At 40.4% G+C, this 25624-nt stretch overlaps 1 protein-coding gene across 2 annotated transcripts in view; it reads left to right on the top strand.

The window, feature by feature from the left end:
* Positions 1 to 25624, top strand: part of ITPK1 (inositol-tetrakisphosphate 1-kinase) — a 143197-nt gene that overhangs the window by 16136 nt on the left and 101437 nt on the right. For both annotated transcript variants that reach the window (XM_030452618.1, XM_030452617.1), the window contains exon 3: positions 17506 to 17530. In XM_030452618.1, coding sequence (XP_030308478.1) covers positions 17506 to 17530 — 25 coding nt within the window. The remainder of the gene's footprint in view (positions 1 to 17505; positions 17531 to 25624) is intronic.

Below are 25624 nucleotides of genomic sequence, written 5' to 3'. Positions count from 1 at the left end.
CCTGTATCTCTCCTCCTGACTGGTTTTCAGATGGAGAGCTGTGAGCCACATCTAGGATGTGGTTGTCACAGCAGACCGTGAGATGTAAGCCCCAGGATCCTGGGTGTACTGAGGTTGAGATGCTGTTCCTACTCTTGTTGAGCCTGAGCCTGTGGGATGCAGACAGTGGAAGCCTCACAGCTCCAAGGAGTGTTTAGGTGTCAGAGCAGTGAGAAGTGGGTGGGAGGGTAAAGAGCATCAGCTGGAACTATGGAGGAGCAGGTGAGAGGTAGAGGTTCTAGTTCCAGCCTTCTGTCTCCGGAACATGTTCTGATTGAGGCATTGGTGGGACTCAGTATGTTGTGCTCAGAGGTTGTAATTTTTGAAACCCGTCTCATATGAAACCTCTTCATTGAAAAATTGAGCTCCAAGTTTAGCTCCTTAAAAGTGCCTTTGTATCTGGGCTTACGGTACAAACTTCTGCTGTAAGGGACAGCTTCCTGAGGAACAGCTTGACTACTTTAGAGTAGTGTACTCTGTGGCTCCAGTTATGTCGTGGTGACAGTTCTTGAGTATCTGCTAAACTAATTATCTAAGAACACCTTAGAAATCTTATATGTCTTAATTAATGTGGAAAGTAACTGTCATCTGTTTTGTGTTTATGTAGAAAATACATAGCAAGTTGAAGAATTGATGGATAGAATACAACTGTTCTTACGATCCTAATGTGTGCATGTGGCAGAGTAGTTTCTCAAGTAATGCTCATTGCCAGACAAGTCCAGATAATCTCTCTGTAACAGGTATTAAAAATCTTCCAGCAATTTTTGCTTTTAATGTCATGGAATCAGCAACAGAGGATTGCTGTTACACAAGGTAAAGCAGAACAGCACTGTAATGCCTTTGCTTGACTGGCTATTCTGATCAGGACCTGCAATGAGAGATGACAAAAATCGGAGTGTTTAATGTTTTGTTTCATGTCGTGAAGGTAGTTTGAGTAAAAGCTGTTTGATTACAGTGGGATTTTGCCTAGAATAGAAGCATGCAGTGTTAATTTTGTAGCTGTCTGATACAACAGCAGATTGACACCTTGCATCCCAAAGGGCAACACCTTACCACGAAGAGCTCAGGCAGCTCCTCTGCAAGACCCAGAAAGGAGGTAAAACACAGCAGTCTTGTGAAGGTAATGGCAAGCTTCATCCACAGCTTCTGTTGCAAATAGTCTCCTAGCACATTTGTGCAGGACCTCTGATGTTTTCGTGGTGCCATTAAACTACAGCACAGGAACTATGTGGCTGTGCATGGATAGAGGCATTAGATGATTCATCTTGAGTAATCCTAGCACCAAGACAGTGATGAAATTTGAGGAGGAAATAGAAAAAAACCTTATATTTGATACTATGGTCTCTGTAGTTCTCCCTTGTGTATGGGCAGTGGGAGTAGTTTAATGGCAAGTTTAGCATGCAGGTTATCTTCAGAAGCACCTGCAAGTAGTGTGTGTTTAGGTAGGATGCAAGACTTCATACATTAGGACCTTAGTTACAGTGAAATATTTTACTTACAAATACTTGAAAAAGAGAAATCTTCCTCCTTTTAACATTAAAGTTCTGTTTTGTTTTGACTTAAGGGGCTTGTTCATTCTTTTTCAGTTCATATCCTTAAATAGCAAAAAACGCAGTTTTAGATTTTTTTCCTTTTGTTTCCTAATTGTTTATAGGCTGTTTTTTTTTTTCCTATTGATGTGAGTAAAGAAGTTGTTACTCTCCAGGGAAAGTCTTCCTGAAAAAGGCTAGGCATGACCTTACTAGGATTTTTCTAGGAAAACACTACAATGTGAAGACAGTGGAATAAAATCGTAATGAAATGGTCTTTTATCTTTCCAGCTTCATTTCTGACTGAATATCCTGAAGTAAGACAAGGTTATAAATAAAGCTGTAGTGTACCACTTCTGTGAGTTTAAAAGTCTGTGGTTTAAAAGTGCCCAAGGGGCCATAGCTGCTGTTATAAATGCTATATGAAATAAGTATTTGGAACTCTAAGTATTATGTCTCCTGAATATGCAGGCCAGCGGTTTCTGTTGGTTAAAAAATTTGTGCTTTGGTACTTCATACCTGGAACTGGTCTTCTCTTGAAGCCAGGACTTGAGAGAGGTTTCTGCTGCAAAATCAAGGCTGGCCTTGCTATTGATGGGCTGTTGCTTAGGTGTGGCTTGTGTAGGGTGCTGGGCAGTCTGCAACCTGACAGGTCTAAGAGTTGTCCATGGGACTGGGGTGATGTTTGTCTGGTGTCCACCTTGGGGCAGAGTTATGGAGAGGTACAGGAAGGGCTGCAGGGGGATTTCCTGCAAGTTTAGTGAGTGGTGATGCTAAAATTCAGATGGGGGAAAAAATGTACTTGTTCAAATTAGTCCTGAAAAAAAACGTCCTGGCATTTTTTTTACTTTTATTTGGGAGGTGATGTAGTGTTTAATTGAGATATAAGGGAGTAGTCCAAATAAGATATGAACAGTTTATGGCCTCCTGGAGTTCAACTTTTGCAAGGTTTTGATTATCATTTTATAACCATCACGACTTTATTCTTCTGGAGGATTGGGATGACTTCAAAGAGGAATCCTTTTGTTAAGCTGAAATAGTTTCTGCCCTTGAGGTGATGTCTGTGTCTTGTAAAGCTTACTGTGACACTTTGGACTGTGCGCTGAACGAGCATGAAACCCTGCAAGTCCAAGTAGGCAGATGATACCCACCCAGTGAAGTGAAGTCAGTGAGGCTGAGCAACTACGTGCAAGTGCCTTACGTAAAGCTGGGTGTGGAGCAGCCTCTGTCTTTGTGAAATGGGGCTGACTGCAGGGATCTGATGTGCAAAGAGCTGTGAAAACTTGCTGGCTGAGAAAGAGTTCTTGGGATAAGAAATCCTGTTGTTGAAGATAGATGTGCTAGTGGGGTGCAAAAGCAGACACTTGGTTGAGGTTTTTCTCTTGCCTTTGCAAAAAATTCGTGAGAATATGCTGAGCGAATGTTTTCATTAAGAGACTGAGGTAAATTCTCTGTGTGTAAAATACTAATAGTATTACATGGTTCAGTCATTTTCATTAACTGTTACTTGAAAACTCTTGTCTTAAGTGACAGTGAATGAGATGAACAAAAATCACTTTCCTTGGCAGATGTACTAGGATCATAGACATCCAGAATTTTCAAATTATTTGCAGCTATTACTTAATGCTGGTTTTTTTGGTTTTTTTCCATGTATCAATTCCTTGTACATATTTCAGGTTTCAGCAATTTGAAATTTGTAACCTTTCTCCAAGTCCCTTCTATACTGATTGTATCTCTAATTAACCTATGACCTAATTCTAGCAACATCTTTGAGATGATCCTGTGTATGACACCCCTCCAGTCAATGGTGAAGGCCCTAAAGAGAGAACCTGGGGAGTTACCTGTGTGCATCTGTTCATGGAGCCACGGAGCAAGCAACCTGAATCAGCAGAGGGAATCTGCTTCCCCTTGTCTTGGGTTGTGCGGTCACCTATAGGCTTGAAATCCCAGTGTGTGGTATAGCATCATTTTCATGGTTCTTATCTCTTATGGCTACAAACAAAAGAAGTGAGCAAGAGAAAATGAGTACGCTTGTCCAAGGGAATTTGTACTGTGATCGTGTTTAATCAAACATGTAATCAACATTTAATCAAGCATTTAATAAACTGCTTGCATTTTTTCCTTCTAATTAGTTGCTGCCAATTATTGGGGTTGAAGAATGAGTTTCAGGGTGGAGCTAGACAAAAATAACCCAGAGGAAAACAACTAGCTGCTACTCTGCCTTTGTGCCTGCCATTTCAGCACCTACTCAAAAGCTGGATCAGCTGTTCGTACATCCGCCTCCTTAGCAATAATAAGGACAATGGTAATTTGGTAGATAAGAATACAAATTTAGCTTTTTATTTTTCTCTCAAAGGAGGGATTTAGGTTATATTATTAACTCGTCAGCGTGTTGTGTTCATGCTGATGTTGTAACGAGGGGGGGGGCAGGTACTAGAGAATCTAGATAAGTCCATAAAGGGAAACAAATGTAAATGATGCAGCTGAAATGCTGGCCTTAGGCTTTTTTTCTGAGAGGGAGACCGAGGGTATGAGTAACAGAGCTGTGGTATGACTTAGCTTGTCAGAACAGCTTCTAGAAAATCAGAGGAGGTGCAAGAAATTGTCCAGTTCTTCCAGTTATGCATTGTAGCAGACTTCCCAGCAGATCCAAATCTGGGCTCCAGTGGAGTCTGGTTAGCAAATGCAAGAGTGTTTTGGGAGTTGTGTATCAGCTCCTGCATGCCCTGACCAAATTTGGGAAAGCTGTAGTCTTAAAATGTGTATGATCAGTCATTGGTGGAAATGATGGGTGTAACAGCTGCTGTCTAGGATAAATTATGAAGGGGAAAAAAAAAGGGGGGGGGGGGGAGCAGGATTAATTAGGGTGCTCTGTGTCTGGTGTACCCCAGTGTCTGTATGGGAGAGATTAGCAGCAAGATGTGCTATGGAAGGTCAGGAGTGTGGTAGGCAGCAAGGCTCAGGCTGTGAGTGTTGGTGCAATGAAGAGCTCTGAAGGTGACCTTTTGAGCAAAGTGATGCCTGCAGAAGGGCTTATCAGAAAAAAATGGTTTGGTTCAGAGAGGTGGAATGCTCTATATTTCTTGTAAGCAAGCAGGATTAACGTTGAAGAACTGTCATTGTCATTTGATTTATGTTATGTAGGCATGTGGATTTTGTCTAACAGATTTCATAAAAACCAGGCAGCTTTATGATTTATAAAAGTTGGGGTCTTCTTCCTCTGACTGAACTGTAGGCAATCCACTGAAACAAACAAGAAAGTGAGTGCTTTGGCAGATGTATCCATACTCTACAGCTTAAAGCAAGCATCTTGAGGTTGAAGAAACGGGGAGAATTTTAATCTTTCCTCAACAGCAAACTTCAGTGTAATGTATAGCAGATAAAATGCGTGGCAAGACAGATAATGTTTGTAATATGCATTGAAATGGTCTATACACTGTGACAGAGAAGTTTCACCAGCTAGGGTGGAGATATCTTGGAAGTAATGTTCTGCCCTTGTCAATTGCCAAAGCTGCTGTGAGTGATGGAGATGTTACATCCCTCTGTCTTATCTCTGCTGTAGCTTCAAGTTTGTGCTTTCTGACTTTAGCTGATTCTATGTGTAACAACCCTATGTCCATCTCTGCCCAAAGCTATTGGTGTCTTTCTGCAAATCTTAAGACCTACACTGCCTTAATATTAAAAGGTTGGCAGCAGAACCTTGTTTTCTGTGTTGAGTCTCCAGTTTCTCCATCTGCAGCCCCATTCAATGAGATCAATGAAAAACTGTTCTCTCATCCGAGCCTTTTGGCAAGGTGTTTTCCCCAAGGTGTGTGTGGTTGCATTTTTGTCATCCCACCCCCCTGCAATGTTCACATCAGTGATTAATATTATTCTGTATGTTGTATAATAAAAACCCATTAATTTGCTGTCTTTCCATTTCAATACTTTTTAGATACTTTTTTTCTTTTAAAATAGGACCATACTTAAATGCTACACGTTCCAGACATTTTTATTTGATTTTGAGGATCTTCACTGTAGCACTGTGAAATGCTCTATCCTGTTGCTGCTCAGGGAAGTTGGCTGCATGTCAATAAATGAATATCTTGAAATAGTATGATCATGGCTTGTTGGAAGCCAAGCTTTCGTTTTATTGCAAGCTTCTCTAATGAAACTTCCAAATAAAGTAAATTCATTTTTCTTTGATCTATGTTGATGTAAACTCAAGCAGAAGGGTCAGTTGCAGGGAAAGGAAATTCCCATTATTGGTATTGGCATCTGAGCATACTCAAATGGAAAAAAGCAATCCAGTCCACATTTCTTCAATTTGTACCATGTATTTTCTGCTGAACATTTTTTTCTTTTCAAATAGGGTACTAGGCTGCAGAATTGCACTTTTCATATTCCAAGTGCTTTTCTGTTTTCTGTTGATATAGTTCATACAGTGTTTGGGGAGAACTCCATAGCAAAATAACAAGCAGGCTAAAAGCAGTTTCACCTTTATCTGGGGTTTTACCAACCAGTTTTATGAAAAATAACAGCAGCATTCACAAGTGCTTCAGACTAAAGACTGAAACTTGAAATACATTTCAAAGGGAGCAAACAAACCAGAGAAACTTACTGGATGCGTTACCTGAGCCTAAACCGATGCAGAGTTTGAGAGGAAAATATTAATAGGGACATCTGTAATTATTTCCTGCTAAACCTTTTCCGTGGATGTCCTTTTAACCTGATGAAACTTTGGACTGGTTATCTGTGATAGTGTGTATAGTTGCTTACAGTAACTTCTCCCTGTAGACTATTGTTATCAGTTCTGACTATAAATCTATGACTCTAGTGCCATAAATAAATACAAAAAAATTGTTCCTTGCCTGTGCAAACAGTGGTCACTTGGTGAGCGTAGGAGACAAGAAAGCAGAAGTGCTAATGAAACTTGGGGATGATTTTGGTGTTTGACTTGGACAGTGCCAAAACATTTGAGCCATCCCTTTTGGAGGAGGGAAAAAAAAATCTGCAGTCAGTTTTATTCTGTGACTAAACTGCTCAATTTCTTGCATTAGCTTTCTCTTGTTTGTATAGTGAAATTCTGCATGAAAAAGAAAGCTCCAGACACCTATATATCTTACTTGAAGCCTGGCTGGAGATGAATAAACTCATTTTTGTATGACAAGTTGCTGAACATAAATGTGTCTCTAATTTCTGTCAAAAAAATGCCCGGTCTTTTCTAGAGATCCAAGAAGTGGGGAAAGAAAATAAAATTGTGTATTACACATTTCTCATGTATGTCTCAGTGGGTGTCTGGCCTCTATAAAAACTCCTGAAAGGTCCATTCAGGGCTTTTTGCCAAAGTCTGTGAAAGTTGCAGTAGATTTACAGCATTTTGTTTCAGGATTAGTGGATTAAAAGCCATTTCTAGATGAATTTTGGCTTGGCAGACATGCTCTTCTATCTGTGCTCCTTGGTTTTAGCAGAGTAGATGTGTGTGTTTGTTCTCTGTTACATACAGGTGACCTGCAGAAGATTTTCCCCCACATATTGACTCATTTTTGGGATTTCAAGGAATTTGACAAAATTTCTTCTTAAAAGTCTCTATGCTGCTAGAACAAATGCCTCAAAGTGGTCTTGATATGGTGAGCATCAACTTGGTAGGAGATCCGCAATGTCTCTGCAGACTTTTCAGAGTCTTGAAGACTACACACTGCTTTCTTGAATCATTTTCTGATATCAGAGTTGATTTACTTTGCTGGAACCACGGAGTGCTGTAGTAGTTCTCCGAGTGGAAGGTGTGGGATCCTTTATGAATGTACTGCCTGGAGGGATTCTGATCTAATTAAGACAGACAGTAGATAATGCTTCTAGTAAATGATTATTTGTAGTACAGTGTTCTGTGTTGTTCTATAGCATCTTTTGTCAGACAGCTGTGTGCAAGCACAAGCAAGGAGATTATTGAAGGTGACTGTGGCAGATACCTAAGGCAAAGAGAAGTCCTGAAGGGATCGGATTTTCAGGGGGCAATTGCCAAACACTTTCAGAAAGTCTGCTTGCTGTAGGCTTGGGCAGGCTGGACGCTTACAATTGTTATATGTGCTAGAGAGATCAAACCAGTTCACCTTTTGTCTCCTTCTGTGTTCTTCCTCATCGCTCTTCCAAAGAAAAGACAATTGCTGTCAATAGGGTTATGCATGTAGGTTAGCTTATCAGATGTGCTGAGCTTCTTCAGGATGAATTCTTCCTGCCCAAATAGAACAGGGGGGCATTGGGAAGGTTTGTATGTAGGACATGATGTAAATATATTGAATCTGAAAACCCTTCTCTAGATAGATACTAGTGAGATATATAGATAAATATAGCTAGATTTATTTTATCAGCCCAAAGTCCTGTGTTCTTTCTCTAACCTGGCTTGGTAGCAGGTAACCATGTCATTTGCATTAATTTTGGTAAGACAATTCCTGTTATCTGGGTGGCTTATCTGCAATAATAAGGATTAATCAGTTGATGCCTAAATCTGACTGGTAGTGCTTGTGTCTAATGGAACAATTTTCTAGATGTTTAAATAGACATCAGGATTCTATGCTGTTCAAAGGAAGCAAAAATGTATGCTGCCCCTACTTCCCAAATAAAAGCCAAAAAAACTTTGAATTTATCTTCATAGAATGACAGGTTGGAAAGGACCTCAAGGGTCATCTGGTCCAACCTTTCTTTTAAAGGATTTACTGTTGAACCTTTCTCTTCAAGAACTGATGCTGCTTAGCAGCAGTGCAGAAGCTAACAACTGGTGTAGTTCAGAAGTGACTTTGGATGTGATCGTATCTCAGTCTAGGAGAACAAGCATTTAACTTATTCTGTTAGTTGGTTGGTTTGAGAACTGTTTGAGCATAAAGCTAGATCCATGCAAAGGCAGAAGGAATTCTGCACATCACTGAACAAAGCTTACTGAAGGGCATGAAAACGCAGCTAGTATGCAATATAAATGTAAAGCTGTGTCAGGCTGTCATGGCAGGATTTGTGTGCATCCAGTTCTCCCTGCCTGGCAAGGAACTTATAAGATGGTGACACTTTGTAGGGGAGAAGCTTTTAACTCTGAATTGAACCTGCAGCGCTGTGCTTTCAAGTTAAAGAAGTTTTGTAGCTGAATGTGCACTTGTCTAAGTCCTTTCAGGAGCTTCAGTATAAAAAAACCTTCTAGCTGTAGCCACAGCTGTAGCTGTTCAAGATATTTGCTGATAGTAGATACTTCCAGTTAACTGTCAACAGCTTCACCAAGTGTGTCTTTACATTTAGTGCTGTTTCATTTGATTGTTGACCATCCCAATTCATTGTTAGCTTTCATAAAATGGTGTTTCCTGGCAACCCTTTCCAATCCCATTTTGCACAGTAGTTTACTGTTACATTGTTCTTCTGGAGCACATTGGGTATTCTCTTATTTGAAATGAAAAAGGTGATGAAACAGGTTTCAGAGAACTGTCAGCGACAGAGAAGTGTAGTATTTTTTCTGTGTTGGTTGGGATGCAAACCCATTGCTTGGAGCATCAGTGTGAGCTTAGTGGGACTAACTGTGGAAGATGAACTTTTGTTAACTAACATAATCTATAAAAACTGGAAATTCTTACTTGGTTATTAGGTCCACCATTGGTGCTGGAGAGAAATGGAAGTATCCATTTCCCATTAGCTTTCAGGCCGGAGCAATTCTAGCAGTGTTAAACAAAAATGACACTGATGAAATCTTCATCCATTGAGACAATGCAAGTTGTCCTTCCAGCTTCAGTGTGGGTAGCTTCTTAGTGGAGTCTTTCACTATGGTTTTATTTGCCTTGCATTTCAGTTTAGTCCTAGAGCAGTTCTGCCTTTCTGCTTCACTTATGCCTGAAATTTGGCAATATCTGAAAACTTGGAAGTAAACAAAATACCAGTCTGCTAACTAACATAAGTCTTAGTGAATAGGGGATTTCCCTTCTTGCTCAAGTTGTGTGAAGATTCCCTTGATGAAGATTATCTGCATACCTGATTTCTAGGACTCCACTGGCAATGGAAAATGGAAGACTGTAAAATCTTGCTTGATGACTCATGACTTGTTCTGTAATTCAGTATGAATAGCCACTAATAGTAACTGCTGCCTTAAGTTATTATGTCTTCCTATGAATGATATAAAATGTAAAGTTTTGGAAGATTGACTTCAGAAAATAACCAGAAACCCTTTAAAATTTTATATTACCAACAAGTTTTATCAATATGTGCAGAAAACATCTGCCTCGATGTGACAGCAAACTGAACGTATCCTGGCACTGGAGAGCAAGTATGCAATATTAAGCATCCTTCAGATTATAAAGGTGTTAGTGTAAGGTTATTGTTCATTTTGGTTGTAAAATATAAATGTGTTCTTATGTTTCTAGAGGCCTCTTAATAGCTTCTGCAGTAAGAGTTTAGTATCTACACATATAAAAGATAAATACTGTATCTGTCCCTGGAAAGGATAATGTCTTCTGCCTTTTCATTCTGCTGCCTCTTTTCAGGTCTCTTTCAGTCATCATCAGTGCCTTGTGACCCTAGAAAGTCTTTCAAAAGGGATGGGTCATGTATTTGCTTTTTGCAGAGGGTAGTATTAAGTGGGATGACCAGGGACCTGAGGAGACAAAGGGAGCTGTGAGCAGAGAGGACGTGTGTGCTCTTTGCAGTGCTTAAAGATGCAAGGAGTTTATTGAAGCCAAAGTATTATGCTGGAACAATTTAGCCTGCAAATTTGAAGGGTTCTGACCTTTTGGAAATTAAAGTCCTTTAGTGGAAGATACAGTGCCAAAACAGCATGGTTTGAAGATGGATTTTAATAAGTTTATAAAGAGATCACATGGCATGACTGCCTGCCATGGCTAGGAACTGAATCTGATAATGTCTGGTAGTATAAGCCTGTGGCTGAACCCTTCCCAATTGCTTGTAATTGTCAACAGGTGCTAAATACGTTACTCAGTGTCTGGTAGGATGAATAACTCATTGCCTTTAATAATTTTTCTGTTCAGCTGTTAATCATTCCTTCTTCCCGCTGATGGCACTGCATGTTTTGTTCTCAAGAGACTCTGCTTAAAGGTTTTGTATCCTTGCTGGGAAAGCAGTGAGTATAGGCTCCCAGAACCTGGGGTCACTATTTCCAAGAAAAGAGTCTGGCAGAGCTCAGCAGCACTGATCCATCTTAAATGCCTAGTTTGTAAAGAAACCAGATCCCTTTACATTTGTATTTACTGATTTAATGGCTTTTTAAACTTGGGAAATACAGAATTTATTTCTGCAATATTTATTTTTTTAATGCAGAAAATTGTAGTCCTGTAATGTTTCATTAAACCATTACTGAAGCTTTGTCTTAATATTTAGTGAATAAAGGCAGTTTATTTTCTCTACAGTTCCTCTGTTTACAGTGTCTGGTTTCTTTCTTTCATGGCTTTTTCTTCCCTCCTGCTTGAACCTCTGAAGTTATTATGTTGAATGCTTCACTTTGGCATTGTTCTTGCAGCACAGGGGGTTAGTAAGCTTCTATCTGGATCTTTGCTGGGAGATGCTGGTGTAATCTTGTGTGTTCTGTGCTGGGAATTTGCAGCATGGGGAAGTATTGTGGTGCTGCTTGCTGTTGAATGCCAGAGTGCTGCTGCTGATACCCTACCAGGATCCTCTTGTATTTCTAGTACATTTTGGGGCACTTTGTTCTCCTACAGCACTCTTAAGAAGTCTTTTATAGCTGTACATGGGATAATATAATGCTTTGAAGATGTGGAGAAGATCAAGTGGGTCTACCAAATGTCATGTGTGAAGGGAGTGGTGGTGTGGAAATCATGGTGTTGTAATGTCTGGTGTAGTACAAGGGCTTCTATTGTTTGGACTGTTCCCTGTTTATAAAAATGTGGAAGAAATACGTTTATGTGGCTACCCTTTGTGGGGTTTTTCCTACTTAAAAGGTACTCTGTAGCAGCCCAATGTCTTATTTTTTATTCAGCCTATTGTAAGACCACTTAAGAGTTTCAAGTGAGACTTTCTGTACCCCATTCTACATTGTCTCTACCTACTGGATTTTGAAGTTGCACTTTATTTCCCTTTTCTTGTGAATCAATGATGCTTTACAAAGAGACTGAAAAAACTGAGGACTCCCTCCTGCAAATGCCAATTTTTGATCAATTTCAGTCATAAATCTTACCAAAATACTGGCTACAGAAAGGGAAAAGCTTGCTGAAAGGCAAAAATGGTTTGATATAAATTGGCAAAATTAATTCTGAATAATTGTCTGCTCGATAGTCTTAGTTCAAAAAAACCCCAAACAAAACCAAACAAAAAACCAAACCAGAAAAATCAACTCTTCATGCTGCAGTGGAGTCTTGCCATGTTTCAGATGCCCTTGATTAAGTTCCCTGTGTACTGATGGCTGCAGCTGTGAGCCAGGTCTCCCAGACAGCAGGCACCCCTCACCCCTGTGCTGGGTTTGCCACTTGTTTGCTTCCCTGATAGACAATAAGGTGGACTCCATCAGTGGTGAAAAAATAGTTGTAAAAGTGTCACAAATATTTAGTAACAGGAATGCATGGTATTCTGCTGATGGAAAAATTAAGGCAAATGAGCTGAACTTGCCTTTGTGCCAGAAGGAGGAAAAGGCTGTCAGCAAGGTTGTGGATGGTCAGTATTGCTGTTGTTTTCATGCTTTTCATTGTTATTTTTTGGTGACTTCCTCAGTATCTTCCTCAGTATAATTTCAGTGTGGCAGAAAGTCTTAATGGCTGAAGATTTTTGCTCTTATGCATTAATATTTATAGAATTCCCATTGATGCCAATGTATTGTTTTTTTGGGAAAATGCTTTTACTTTTTATATTAGAGCAATACTTTATTGTAATATGCTACGTTTTTACATAGGCTTTTTTTGAGATAAAATGTCCTGTGTGAGAAAATGAACTTTACTGCATGAACTAATAACTTCTTAGGCTATTAAAGCAGATACAAAACCTGCCTTTTACTTTGGAAATTCTATTTGGAAATTTAATTTGGAAACTGTGAATTCTGTTTGGTGTTTTTTAATCTGTCACTCAGGCTAGACAGCAAAAATGTTACTTAATTATTTAACCATACCTGTGATATACAACCTGATAGTAATATTCTCTTTTAACTGTCACTCACTATAATATTCGGGTCCTCCATGTTGTGGGGAATTAGTCCAAACTTTACTTCGGATGTTTTAAAAAAACAAACAACCACTCCAAAATTAACTGTTCTACATAGTTGGAGGCTATGGTAAAACAGCATTTCCAAAACAGCAATTAATGCTTTTAGTAATGTATTGCATTCTTCTCTAAATCCATACATCATTCTAAATTAAACATGAAGTCAACTTGTGTGGTAATCATTTAAATTGCTGTTGCAAATGGGGAAGCTTGCATCATCCAGTGGAGCTGTTCTCTGGTGTCATGTGTAGAACTAGTAAGTCATAACAAGTTTCTGGGTTTTATTTGGTATTGCAGGGTAATGCAGTGGTTAGTTAGATGTTTCTGTTTTCCCTTTAAATGTTGCAGTGTTAGATTCATCTGCACTGTGTGCTGAAGGAAGTGAACAACAGGAGCAGCAGTCAGTAATTTGTGCTACCCCTAAATAGATTTCCATACCTTTAGGCATGCCATGCCCTTTAAGACATTGAAGCTTTGCTGTGAGTCAGGTGTTTAGGTTTAACACTTTACAAAACACTTTTCCCCCTTCTCTTTTGTCCCAGAAGATTTCTGACAGATTTTCCTGGGCTGATGATGGGAGTACAAGAGCTCTGTCTAGGTGATCTTTGGAGTGAAGCGTATTTTAAAAATAGTGAGCTGTGGGAATATAGTTTAGATCCGACCATTTTTTCAAACATCTATTCAATGAAAGGCAGCAGATGCAGTCTCTCTGACCCAGTTGTGTTGCCTCTTTGGAGGGAGAAGGGAAATACAAGTAATAATGATTGTCCTTTTCCCCTTCAGAAGAAGAGATTTCCCATGAGTTTTGTGTAGCTCATTGCCTGTATCAGCTGGGAATGGGAATCCTTCCTCTGGTAGGCTGTGGCTTGATTTCAGGCTCCATGAGAAGAAACTGATCATGGATGGCACCACAAAGGACACAAGAGTAGAGATCAATACTCCAAGTGAAATAGCACCCCTGGGAGACAGCATCTTTGAAACAGGCACTGGTAGCTCTGGAAGCATTCTGCCAATCCTGGACAGGTTCTTGTATCCCTTAATTATTTTTTTCTTAACTGTGTGGCTTGTCTGCAGTTTACAGTTTGCTGCTTGTGCCTGAGCCTCAGTCCTATACCCATACAAGCCTCTGTGGTTTGCACTGAAAGAGAAGTTTGTCATGGGATCTTGTGTATGTTAAGTGCACCTGTGGTGCATGTCTCTGCATAGTTAAAGCTTCTCTTTATGTGAAAGAAACAATGCAAAAGAATGTTCTTCAAGCTGTATGATTTATTTTTCTTACTTGCTTTTTAAACATCATATGAAGGAGTAGTGATTGGTCCATGGCTCTATCAGACTTCCAGAGCAGTTAATTTGACAACTTCCTTGTCTCCATTGGGTGTCCCACACAGTCCCTAGTTGCAGAATTGCTTGTGGCCCACAGCCTACTTTGTTCTCTCTGTTAATTTTTTGAGGGTCCTAGAATTCCTCATATGAAGGACCAGCTTTCTTTCCATGTGTATCCCCAAGCTCTATCACATGTGACTTGAGACAGTCAGTGTGGGTAGATGGCATTGCGCTCTTGGTTGTGTAAGAGTTGTCTTGCTGCCCTGAACTTGTGCCTGCAACTGATGTGTCTGGCTGAAAAGCCTGGAGTCACCTGATTAGGAAATCTTCAAGGCAGAGAGTCAGCTAATGCCAGAACTGAGGTGCATGGTTGCTTGATGTCTGGCTGTTTGGATAACTTGTGTTTTAAAAATAACTTATTTTAAAAAAAAGCTATTTTGGTAGATGATTTTTCACAAAATAACCAATTCTCAACATATGCATGCTTCTGTGGTTTCTGGTCCCCTGGGCTTAAGTATAAAAAGTTCCCATGTTTCAGATAACTAAAGGGGGACCCCCTTTTTCCTTCTGAAAGAGGGGAAGACAGTGCTACAAGCCAACCTTTCTCCTTCCCATAGCTTTTTAAGCATGTGTGACATTGTACGCCCTCCTATCCCTGTTCATGTTCTGGTCTGGCTTCTTTCCTTCTGCTGGGGCAGTATAGTCCGTAAGTCTCAGTGAATTTGCAAAGTCCGTTTTGAGAGGAGATATAGAAAGTTTTTGGTCTGAGTCTTTCTCAAGTGGGTTTGGTAAGCAGCTTGAAAGTATTTTTCTTCCAAGTAGAACAAAATGTGTATGCAGGCATGGCAAAAAGTGCAGCCCTTGCTATCAGTATCTCCCCTTCCAGAGGTTCTGGAGCATCTCTCCTTCCAGGGGATCTGGAGCAGTTCTGTGTGAAGCCTGGTGTATTTCAACGGCAGTTTTGAGTTGCTCTGTTTACACTAGAGCAGACGTAGCAAAAATGTAGCTGGTTCGGTTATTTTAAGTTTTAGCTTACAATACTTGGAATGCTTCTGAGAAGGCTACTGCGCTACTTCACAAAAAAACATTCCCCACCTAATATTTCTTACTTTATCTTGCTTAGCTGTATGAAACTCATGGTTTCAACAGTGTGTCCATTAACTCTTCCTCTGCAAGATTCGGGTTTTCTTGTCAAAAGGCAATTGGAACACATCTGGCCAGTGGTCTGCAGCAATGCTTCCCACACCGTACTGGCAGCATATTAATCACCCACCACTTGCAGGCTATTGTTATCTGTACGAGGGCTTTGAAATTTTCTGCAAGAGTTTCTTGGTTTCATTTTCTTTTTAATTTCCTTGCTGAGCAACGACAGCCCTCTGTTGCAACTGTGAATTGCATGCTGTTTCTATGCCATAGAAACTCCAGGCTGGTAAAGTGGAGGAAGGGAGCAATTTGTGTCATAGATGCTGATTGATCGCCTGTCCCTTTGGGCATCTTGGTAATGGCCTCTCAAAAGAAAGACTTACTGTATTGGGCAGAAAACTGGGGGAGCCATTGTGTATTCAGTAGTGTGCAGCAGTTTCAACTGTGGACAACAACACAGACTCTCTTAGATAGAAAAGCATTGAGGGCAGAGTTAGGCAGCCCTTCTCTCTGACCTTCTCAAGAGGGGTCTTTGGTTTTCATATATGGAGTTAGTGGGAATGAGGAAGAGAGATTCCTGTCTTGTGCTTGATGAGGCTTTTAACTTTTAAGTTAAAATTTCCTATGCCTTAAAACTAAGGATTTAAAAACATATTTAAATAGCCTGTATATATGGGGAGGGTGGCATAGAGCAGGAATTGCTGGGCTTTGTGCCAAGGATTCAGTTCTCTCAAGACTAGGGCAGAAATGGTTTTGTTTTGCTTAATAACTTGTCAAATGTGATGACTGAGCATTGTCTGGCTGTATGTACCTGAATCTCAATTCTCATATCAGCAGAGTATCTCTGCAGATCTGCATAAGTTGGTTCTACCGGTTAGAGTTCACAGCATCTTGGTGTGTAATTAGTAGGGCTCTCCAGTCTCTTAACCCTGGTGCTTCAGGATCACTACAGCTATTCCCTGTATGGCTAAAGATGGTGGGACCTTTCTGGCAAACCCCAAGTATAAGAACTGTGCTTCTGCAAGAGCCAGAGTGGCTGCAAATCTTTGAAGTCTAAGGACTTGTTTACACCATGAGACATCATGCTTTCTAGTGTCCCAGCATCTAGAGCTGGGTATTACAGCACACTGTTTATGGCTCCCTGGTCACATACCTGGTGTGTCCCTCCACCAAAAGGAAACCACAGCACTGGGGGCTGATGCACTCACTGGGTCCCATCTCAGCCTGTAGCTCACTGTTTGCTTGGGCTGGGACAATGAAACATTCTTGCTTTATGGGATTGATGCTATCAATGTTTGGTTGCATAGCTCCTTGTGTAATTTATTAGTTTTCTTTGGGCACAGCTAGACCGTGTGGAGGTTGTTGTCTCTTCTGACTCCAGCACAGTTAGTCCATCTGACACAGTGCAGCACTAATCACCAGCTGGAGTTTTAAATAGTTGTGGTTTTGAGGCACTGCTTCCAGAATGGTTCATCTGCTTTGAGCAGTGGATATAAGGGGATGTGTCTGCAATGGAGTTGCATAGGGATCAGACATACAGGCAGGGTGCTCCAGCTGCAGGGCAGGCTCTCTGTTCTGAGCCTGACTTGTGCCTGTACCCTTTGTCCTCTTCCATGACCTGTTTGCAGGACCAGTCTATGAAGCTAGCCTGGGTATCCCTGTGCTTGTGATAACAACAAGCCATGGAACATCTTAGAAGTTTCTTGGTCAGAGTTTCAAGCAAGAACAACTAATGCAAGGCACTGTGTGTGTGTGTGTGTGTGTGCATATGTGTGCAGGTGTAGCTCTGGGAAGCATTCTGTACAAGATCACAGGGGTGGAACAAGACTGTAAATAGGATAAATGGCAGCCAGGTGCTGTGTTCATTCTCTCTGGCATTTGGACACATATCATTGGATCCAAATCAAAGATGTGGAATGTGGTGTGGTGCAGTTTGCACACTCTGAGGGCAGACAAGAAATGAAGAGCAAAGTACAACTGACTAAAATTGAGATGCTCACTCCCTAACATCACCCATTTCCTACTTCTGCTCACCTGGCAGCTGTATTGGTCCCAGTGGTGCAGCTGCTTAGTATGCATCTTGTGTCACTTCTGAGGCCATGATTCAGAAGCTGCCAAAGTGCTTCCTAAGCAGAGAATAGAACTGAACAAGTGCCTTTCTGAATTTGAATCAGGTTCACTAGTTCAGTTTCTTATTGTCTGCATTCATATATAAAGTAACCCTTTTCCATTAGTCTTTGGTTTGACACTTTCCCCACATTTCTAACATTAACCATTCCTTTTTTTTGTTTCTTTTCTTTTCCAGGAAAAGAGGAGTAGAAGTAGTACAGGTGAGTAAAAATTAAATTTGAATTTTTTTCCCCTCTATTTTCTTATTCAGAAGATTTATTGATTTTAAAAGCTGTCATTTAGATGTCAACATGACCTAGGTTTAGTTATTTTTATATTCCATTCAATTCTGTGCTACTGTTACTGTTTTTTGAATAAGAGGATCCCCCTTTTGTGAAGCATGTGTTGAACCCATTTAGTTTTAACAGGTGCCCTGGTGAATGTAGGGATGCAGTGAGGCTTTTCTTGTGTATGTTAATTAATACGATCTGATAGTGGATTAGGCGATGCTAGTCTGTATTTGTTGCATTCACACGCAGTCATGCTTAACAGAAACAGGAGCTTGTCTTTGAAAAAAGCTACAGCAGAGTAATGGTCTTGTAATCCAGTAAGCGGAGAAATGATACTCGTGTGCCTTTGAGTTGTAGCCCATCTACAGATAAGTTCAGGTGTTGGCTACATTTGTTGTTTCCTAGGTCTGAATGGTCATATTTCACACAAGATGTTACTTAAACAATGATGGCGAATTGGGAAAGGAATTGTGTTACTATGACAGCTGTAACATAGAGCACTATAGCCCTAAAAGGGGAAGCATTCCTTCTGTCTTATTTTGTGTACTTAGGAAAGCTGTGTGTCAAAGGTTTCACTTTTGCTATTGCTTATGTAGTGCTCATTTTGCACTCTAAGGTGGTCAGTGTGTTCCTCACGCTTTTTTCCTCATATTTCAATAACAGAGATGAAACTGCCTTAATAGAGAAAACGAAGGAAAGAGAAGAATGGGCTATTAGTCATCTAATAGTTGAGGCTGCTCATAAGCCCAAGTGGAAGGTGATTCTCAACATGAACAGGGAGTAGGAGAAAAACACCTAAAATAAATTAAAATAACATGGCCTGATTTTTCAAAGAATCCACTCTCAGAAAAGGCTTGAAAATTCTCATTGTGAGCTAAACTGGAGAATGTGTCTTTCAGGTATGTGTGGTTGTCTAAGAACTGCATGACATCACAAGGGAAAAGTGCTTAGGGTTTACTGTCTGCATTTAACCATACTTCTAATACCCTTTCACCACTACATCATCATCTTCCTTACTTGTACTTCCTGTTGCTCAGAGCTAAAGAGCAGATTCTTTCATCAGTTGTGATAATAACATTTCCAGATTGATAAACATAAACCAATATTTGTGAAGCACAGCTTCTCAAACAGCACAGGGAGACAGCTGTTTTTGTCACTGTCTAGGGGATGCTGTTACTCTAATAATATCCCCGTGTATTAAAATCCAATAGCTTTCCAGTAATTAGTTATTTGAAAGGTGAGTCAGTTACTGGCTTCCAGATAGCAAGCATGATGGACTGGCATATGCTGACTTCTGTGAACAGACATCAGATTATTCTTTTTCAAAAATGTTGCACAAAAGCAGGAAAGAATTTCCTCCTGCTGAAGGGAAGTCTTCAAATAAGCACCTTTGTGACTTCTTGCAGTGAGGGATTAGGAAGGTCCTCTGTTTTTTACCTAGACCAATAAAATCCCTTTACTATGTTTTTTTTAAGGCTAATTGCACAGTACAGATTATCAGTGAGCTGCTGCTAGACAGCAGTTAACATTCTGTATGACTTTTGCTCAAGTTGTCTGTTTGACCCTTTGTCTCAAAGGTTCAATTCTAGCAGAAAGAGTGGTTCCACTTTTTTGTTGACTGGAGAAACCTACCTTCTCCAAAGAGAAACAATGGAAGAATTCTGGCAGCAGAATGCTGGCATGCCCCTTTTTCTACCTATAAGAGATTATTCAAGCATCACTTTGAAAACATCCTTTCAAGTTGTGTGGTGATAAAAATTTTTAAAAAAAATACTAATTAAATTATGAGGAAAATTCATCGTTAATGCACAGGAGCTGAAATGTGTGACATTAGATAGTACGACTGAGTAAATCCATCAAGCTATCTTGAAAGATAGTACAGAACATGAATCAAATAAAAGGTGTAATTTCCAAAGCCAGTATGAGTCTGAGCAAACATTTGGGAGCATGAACTGATTAGCTCATTTCTGTTTTTCCACTGAGCAGTGGCAGAACTCTTGAGTAGTAGCATGCTTATGGTCTGGCAATATTTTGGATCTGAATTTCCTTTCTTCAGCTTAAATACAGGTCAGTGGGGCATCTGCATATCAATGTTATATTGCAAAAAGACAACAAATATCTTTCTGGCTTTGAAGTATGAGCTCTTAACAGAATACTGTATTGTATCTCTTACCTTATAGCGTGATAGAATTGTTGTTTTTTTTTTTTTTTTATAAAAGACTTGTTAGGTTATGAAGTCCAACCATGAATCTAGCAATTCCAAATCCATCACTATCCATATCTATATCCATATCTAATTCCAAATCCACCACTATCCGCTATCCATAAGCACCACATCTACATGTCTGTTAAATACCTCCAGGGATGGTGGCTCTATTGCTTTTCTGGGAAGCCTGTTCCAGTGTTTGACAACCCCCTGGGTGAAGAAATTTTTCCCAGTATCCAGCCTAAACCTCCCCTGGCACAACTTGAGGCCATTTCATCTTCTGCTATTACTTGTTACTTGTGATAAGACACTGACTCCAACCTCACTACAACCCCCTTTCAGGCAACTGTAGAGAGCCATAAGGACTCCCCTCAGGCATCTTTTTTCCAGGCTAAAAAAATCCCCTTTCCCTCAGTCACTCTTCATGTGACATGGCTTCACCAGCTTCATTGCCCTTCTCTGGACACAGTCCAGCACCTCAGTGTCCTTCTTGTAGTGACAGGCCCCAAACCTGGTGGCAGGGCATGTGCTTCATTTTTTTAAGCAGACTTCAGCACCATATCAGGATGCTTTTTGTGTTAGCATGCCCACCTGTTTGTACCCCATGAAGTAAGGAAGTGCTCTTGTTCCAGTTTGGTGGGAAGGGAAACTGAAGGATGTGTCCAGCCCCAGCACTATTGGGAGCAGTGCTGAGAACCCTGTGGGGCAGAGCTCCTTCCATTGTTTTGCGGGGGACCAGGGTAAAGGAAGAGAAAGTTGAGCTGGAATTGGTGTTCCTGGCTTTTTTCCAATGAAAGACAGCACCAGTTCAACTGCATGTGATCTCAGGACTGCATTTAAAGTATATTGAACGTAATGCTCTTGTGGTTCCTGTGGCAGTTTCATACCTCCTCTTGCTTGTCAGCTCTTCCCACCCCTCACAGCTGCTGCTCAACTGCAGTGCCTTGAACTGGTGGCTGAAGGAGGGGTGGGGATGCTCTGCACAGGAGACAGACATGACCAAAGCCCATCTGCCAGGGCCTGTAGGCAATGACTGAGCAGGCAGCAGCTGGCAAGGCTGAGACAGAGCAGTTCTTGCACTAGCACTGGGATGACTTGCAGCTAAATGCTAACATTGGGGCGTTTCTAAATCATTTATTTCATCAGAATTTCAAGGGAAAGACTGTCTCTGAAGTTACACTGTGGTTGTTTGATGAGACTTTTATAATTAAAAGAAATAAAATCAATTACTTAATAATGGAAGCTAGGAAAGAAGGGTCCTGTGTACTTTCTAATAGGCAAAGCTTATAATTTATAAAGCTCATAATTTTAATAAAAGCTTGGTTTTGTACAGTTTTACCTCTCCATCCCCAAAATTAGAATAGGCAAGATTTAAAATTCCAAGTTGATGGTTCTCTAGCCATCAAAGGACCCAGCTTCTTAAAACCGTGTATGCTGGGAAGGGAAAGAGAGAACATGTCCATCTACCTTGTTTTTTTGGAAAAATCTGCTTGGCTTAGTTTGAAAACTGTAAGATTGAAAACATGTGCAGCGAAGTGGAAATCATCACAAGTACCTCTGGTGGGGACATGCATTTATTTTTGTTTCACAAGCTATGCAGATCCAGAATAATTAGCTGCAGCCCTTTGGCCTCTGACAAATTGCCAGCTCAGTCTTTGTGTGACAAAGTTTGGAGCTTTCATATTTCTCACAACTCTAAAGCCATTTCAATCTCTTCTATGCCCAAGCTCTCCTAGAGTTCTTGCTCCTATTTTTAAAATTATTTTCAGATAGCGAAGATTTCCTACTTTTGGTGGCTGTTTTTGGTTCAAATGAACACTAATGCTCTTTTTTATCTTAGAAAGATGTTCCACTCAATTGGCTATAAAAGTGGGATTAGTCGTATTTCAAGCTGTACAGTTTTTAACAGCAGTGGGATATGGAGGACAAGGTTTTTCAGTGTGGAACAGCTGATTGTAGTAGTTACAATGGCCTCTGCCACTGATTTGGTTTTCTTTTTTTTCCCCTGAACTTTCTTCAAATCGAGACTGAAATCTTTTACTCTGGAGAAGAAAACTGTCCTTTGAGCTGTGGGTTTACTGAAACCCACAAAGGAGAATTGCAGTCCCCTTCCCCCCCTTTTGAGTTCTTCAGTCAAAGTAAAATGCCAGTGACAACAGTTTCCACTAATTGTTGCCAGGGAACTGTTGTTTTCCTGAGATGTGGAAAGGTTTATTTTGACATGAAGTATTAATGGAGTAAGCTTGGAGCAACAATGTTCTAACTGAGAAAAGAAGCTTATAAAAGATACATCCAATAGCATATACAGAAAGATGTGACTGGAAAGCTTCCAAAGCAAGCAGGGTTGTTGAGATGTTGAAGAGTTTGCTCTCTAGTATAGGGAGAAGAAAGTTTATTTTCACATGTATGCTCACAGTAAAGTTCACATCCTCCTGAAGATGGCAGTCAGCCTTGCCTTAAATGAATTTTTAGAAATGACATTACAGAAGCCCAGTCTGGATTGTGTTAGGTACTTTTCACATGCTTGAAGGTGTAGGGTTACTGGTTAAAATATGTAGAAGATCCTGATACTTCTTAGATTTGGAGCTATGCATGGTGTGCCAGGCACACAAAGTGTGGTCTTCCAGAAAAATGCTAATAATCTCGGCTTCAACCCCAGAAATAGCAGGGCTGGGAAAGAACAAATACCAGGCAGAATCCTTTCTCTGCCCTTCCCAGTAGGGAAGATCCCTCTATGTGAGACCTTCTTGGTACCTAAGCAGCAGCACTGCCCAGCAGGAATGAAGCGTAGGTTCCCATGGAAGGAAAGATGCATTTGGCATGCTGCTGTGTATTGCATCAGCAGGCTGGCCAGTTAGGTACAGCCTGGCCCTTTCTGGTCCAGTGGGGAAGAAGAATAATGCACATCTGTTGGGGCAGGGAAGGAAAACTACAGAACGTTTCCACCATGTGGGTTAAGCAGATTAAATAAATAAGTACTTATTCTAAAAAATTAGACAGAGTAAGCCAAACAAATCAAAATACATTCAGATCTGATTTATTTTCAGTCTTGGTGAAGGCATGAGAGAACCACAAAGAAATTTTTGTGGCTTAGAGTTTTCACTTGTGGGTTTGACTGCTTTCTTTTGACTGTGAATCCCAGTGGCCTGGAAGAGGTGTGGGCTCCACAGTGACTTGCAGAAGTCACCTGGGTGAGTAAAAACATTATTAAGATATAGAAACCTACAACTAATATATAATGAATGGCTGTCAGGTTTGAGCTTGTGCTGCCTTGGCCCATGGAGCCAGCTCTGCCCAGTCCCAGTCTTCTCCTGGCCACTTGATGTGTAGTGATGAGGCAGGGATTCCTAACAGTGCTAAAGGCTGGAAGTCAGGATGTTATAAGTGTCCTTTTAGTTCAGAGAAGTATCTGAGAAACTTCATAAATCCCTTCTTAAAAAAAAGCATGGATAAAAAAAAAGACCTCAACAGAAATGCTGGGTAGTAAAACTCTTATTTGCCTCCTTTTGACTAGGAATATTTTGCAGCATGCAGTCCCAGTCTGTGCACAAAATGACAATTAGATATTGCTTTTATTAATCATGATTACTGCAGCGGTGCCTATAGGCCAGGAAAGAGCAGGCTTTGATTTTGGTCTGCATTAAACAATAGGATTGTTTGTCTCAGTGGGTGCAGGTGCTGCGATATGGTATCAAAGCAGGGTAAATGGAGTGTTTGGAGACATGTAACTCATTAAATGCCTTATTTTAAAACCAGCCAGTCTCATTCACAGTTTGCTGAAACTGCAATGTCTGTGTTGAAGTACAAACATGCACGTAGTTCTTTTAGCTTTTTCTTCTGAAGTTTTTTTTTTATTGAAGTAGGCAGGATGGGGAGTTAATTTGATACAGTGCCAGGGGTGACTGTACCTCTTACCTCTTACTATTGAGGTGTCTGTTCCCCGCTCAATGCCCTGTTCTTTGTCTAATTTGGGGGTGAAATCATGCAATACTTCTGCTCAGGCAGAGCTGCAAGCTCATTCTTACGACAGCAGTTGTAACCTTCTCTTCAGTTCTGGGGATCAGTTCCATGGGGACAGCAAATGTTCCCTTGCGTGCAATGACTCATGTCCATCGTACCTCTGACTTGCTTGCTTTCTAACAAAGCCTTATAGAGAGAATATCATTAGCACAGTAAAGCAGACTATTTGTATACCTGCCTTCCTCAGTGAGGGTTCTGGTAGGTCTGAATTTCCAGAGGTGCTGCAGAAGCTGAGTGGAGCTTTAGGAAATCTTTTTAGTATATGTTGTTGGCTCTTCCAGCTTCTGCAAAAGTTGCTTATTCCTTTGATCTTAGCTGTGACCTGAGATAATTGTATCTGGAGATCACTGCTTGCTTGTTTGCTCTTCTGTCACTTCACAAATAAATGAGATAAATGTATTCATGTTGCAAGTTTGAATGGGGTTCCAGTAAAACCTGTTGCTTAGGCCCTAAAGTTTCTTAAGTTTTTCTGTATTTGGTCTTTAGAGAAACTCTCAACATATTTACTTCAGCTGCCCCTTTCTAAAATGGCACATTTAAACACAGCAGAACCTGAAAGTATTTTCCCGAACCTGATTATCTTAATGAAATTACAGCAGAAAAATGCGGTGGCTTCAACTTTACCAGAGCAGTTGAACTTCTTTCCCTCGCCTCCTTTTTTTCCCCCTCCAAAGAGCACTGTGTTTTAAGAATGCTTTCTTTAGCTAGAAAGAACACTTATAATTCACTTTAACTCTGCATTTCTTGTGAAAGGAATAAATCTATTTTTTCTTCTTTTTGGTGACAATGCCAACGTCTTTTTGCTCAATGTCTGGAGAGAAGCTTCCTCTGGCCAGTTTGTGTAAACATACCTCCTGCTCAGATCTGTACTGGGGGTGATATTGTTAGTATGTTTAAAGGCAATGTGCTGCAGATGTAGTAATGAATCTGTACAAATCCCAAGGGCAGAGGAACCACCAAATCCATCAAATTTTGCAGGTGCTGTAGGGCAGTTTCATTCATGGCAGTCACAGCCTGTGCTCTGCTGCTTCCCCTCCTGCCCAGCCAGCCACAGAGTGCTGTGGTTTTGTTCCTCGGAGTCTCTGTATCCAGGTGCACTCTCTGTGACCCAGCTGGGCCTTAAACACAAAGCAAACCCAAGCTTGCTATCTGTGTACAGCATAGATTCATCACTGGAACAGTGATGCCACAGTGCATTTTATTTAGTTGTTCTGTTCTTATGTTAGGATTTTGTTTGTTAAGCAGCTGCAAGAATTAGTTGTTGCTTATATTATAGATGAATAAGAGCATATCAAGAGAAATTGTCCTCTAGTTTTGCTAGAAGTTTGCTTGTTGACCTGTAAGATCCTAAGGAAATGCTGTCAATTCACCAGTCATTAATATATCAGACATTTCAGCCATGATAAAAAAACCTAAATCAAACTCTGTGTGTTTCTCCTTTGCCTTTGAAAAGTAGCTCAACAGAGATGATGGGTGAGGCAGCAGAAATTACACCTATCTACAAATCATAAAGCACTTCTGTCATTGCTAAGCAATGGACATGTACTTTTTTTTTGGCTGTTATTTTACGATCTAGTGTAGTTCAATGTCATACTTGGGTTCACTTATAATTTTTTCAGCCTGAGGTTGCTTCAATAAATTAAAGTTACCTCAGTTAATTTCCCAAATGGTGTGCTTCCCTGAATAAGAGGGGTTTTGTAGCCATCTTAAGTTGCTATACATGTTAACTTGCATGTATATTGTGTCCTCATTTAAATGTTTGTTAGCAGATGAGTATTCAGTAGTTAGTGAGGACCTTT

The sequence above is a fragment of the Calypte anna genome, chromosome 5A (assembly GCF_003957555.1).
Source record: "Calypte anna isolate BGI_N300 chromosome 5A, bCalAnn1_v1.p, whole genome shotgun sequence".
Classification (NCBI taxonomy): domain Eukaryota; kingdom Metazoa; phylum Chordata; class Aves; order Apodiformes; family Trochilidae; genus Calypte; species Calypte anna.
This window is presented reverse-complemented; position numbering and strand designations above follow the sequence as displayed.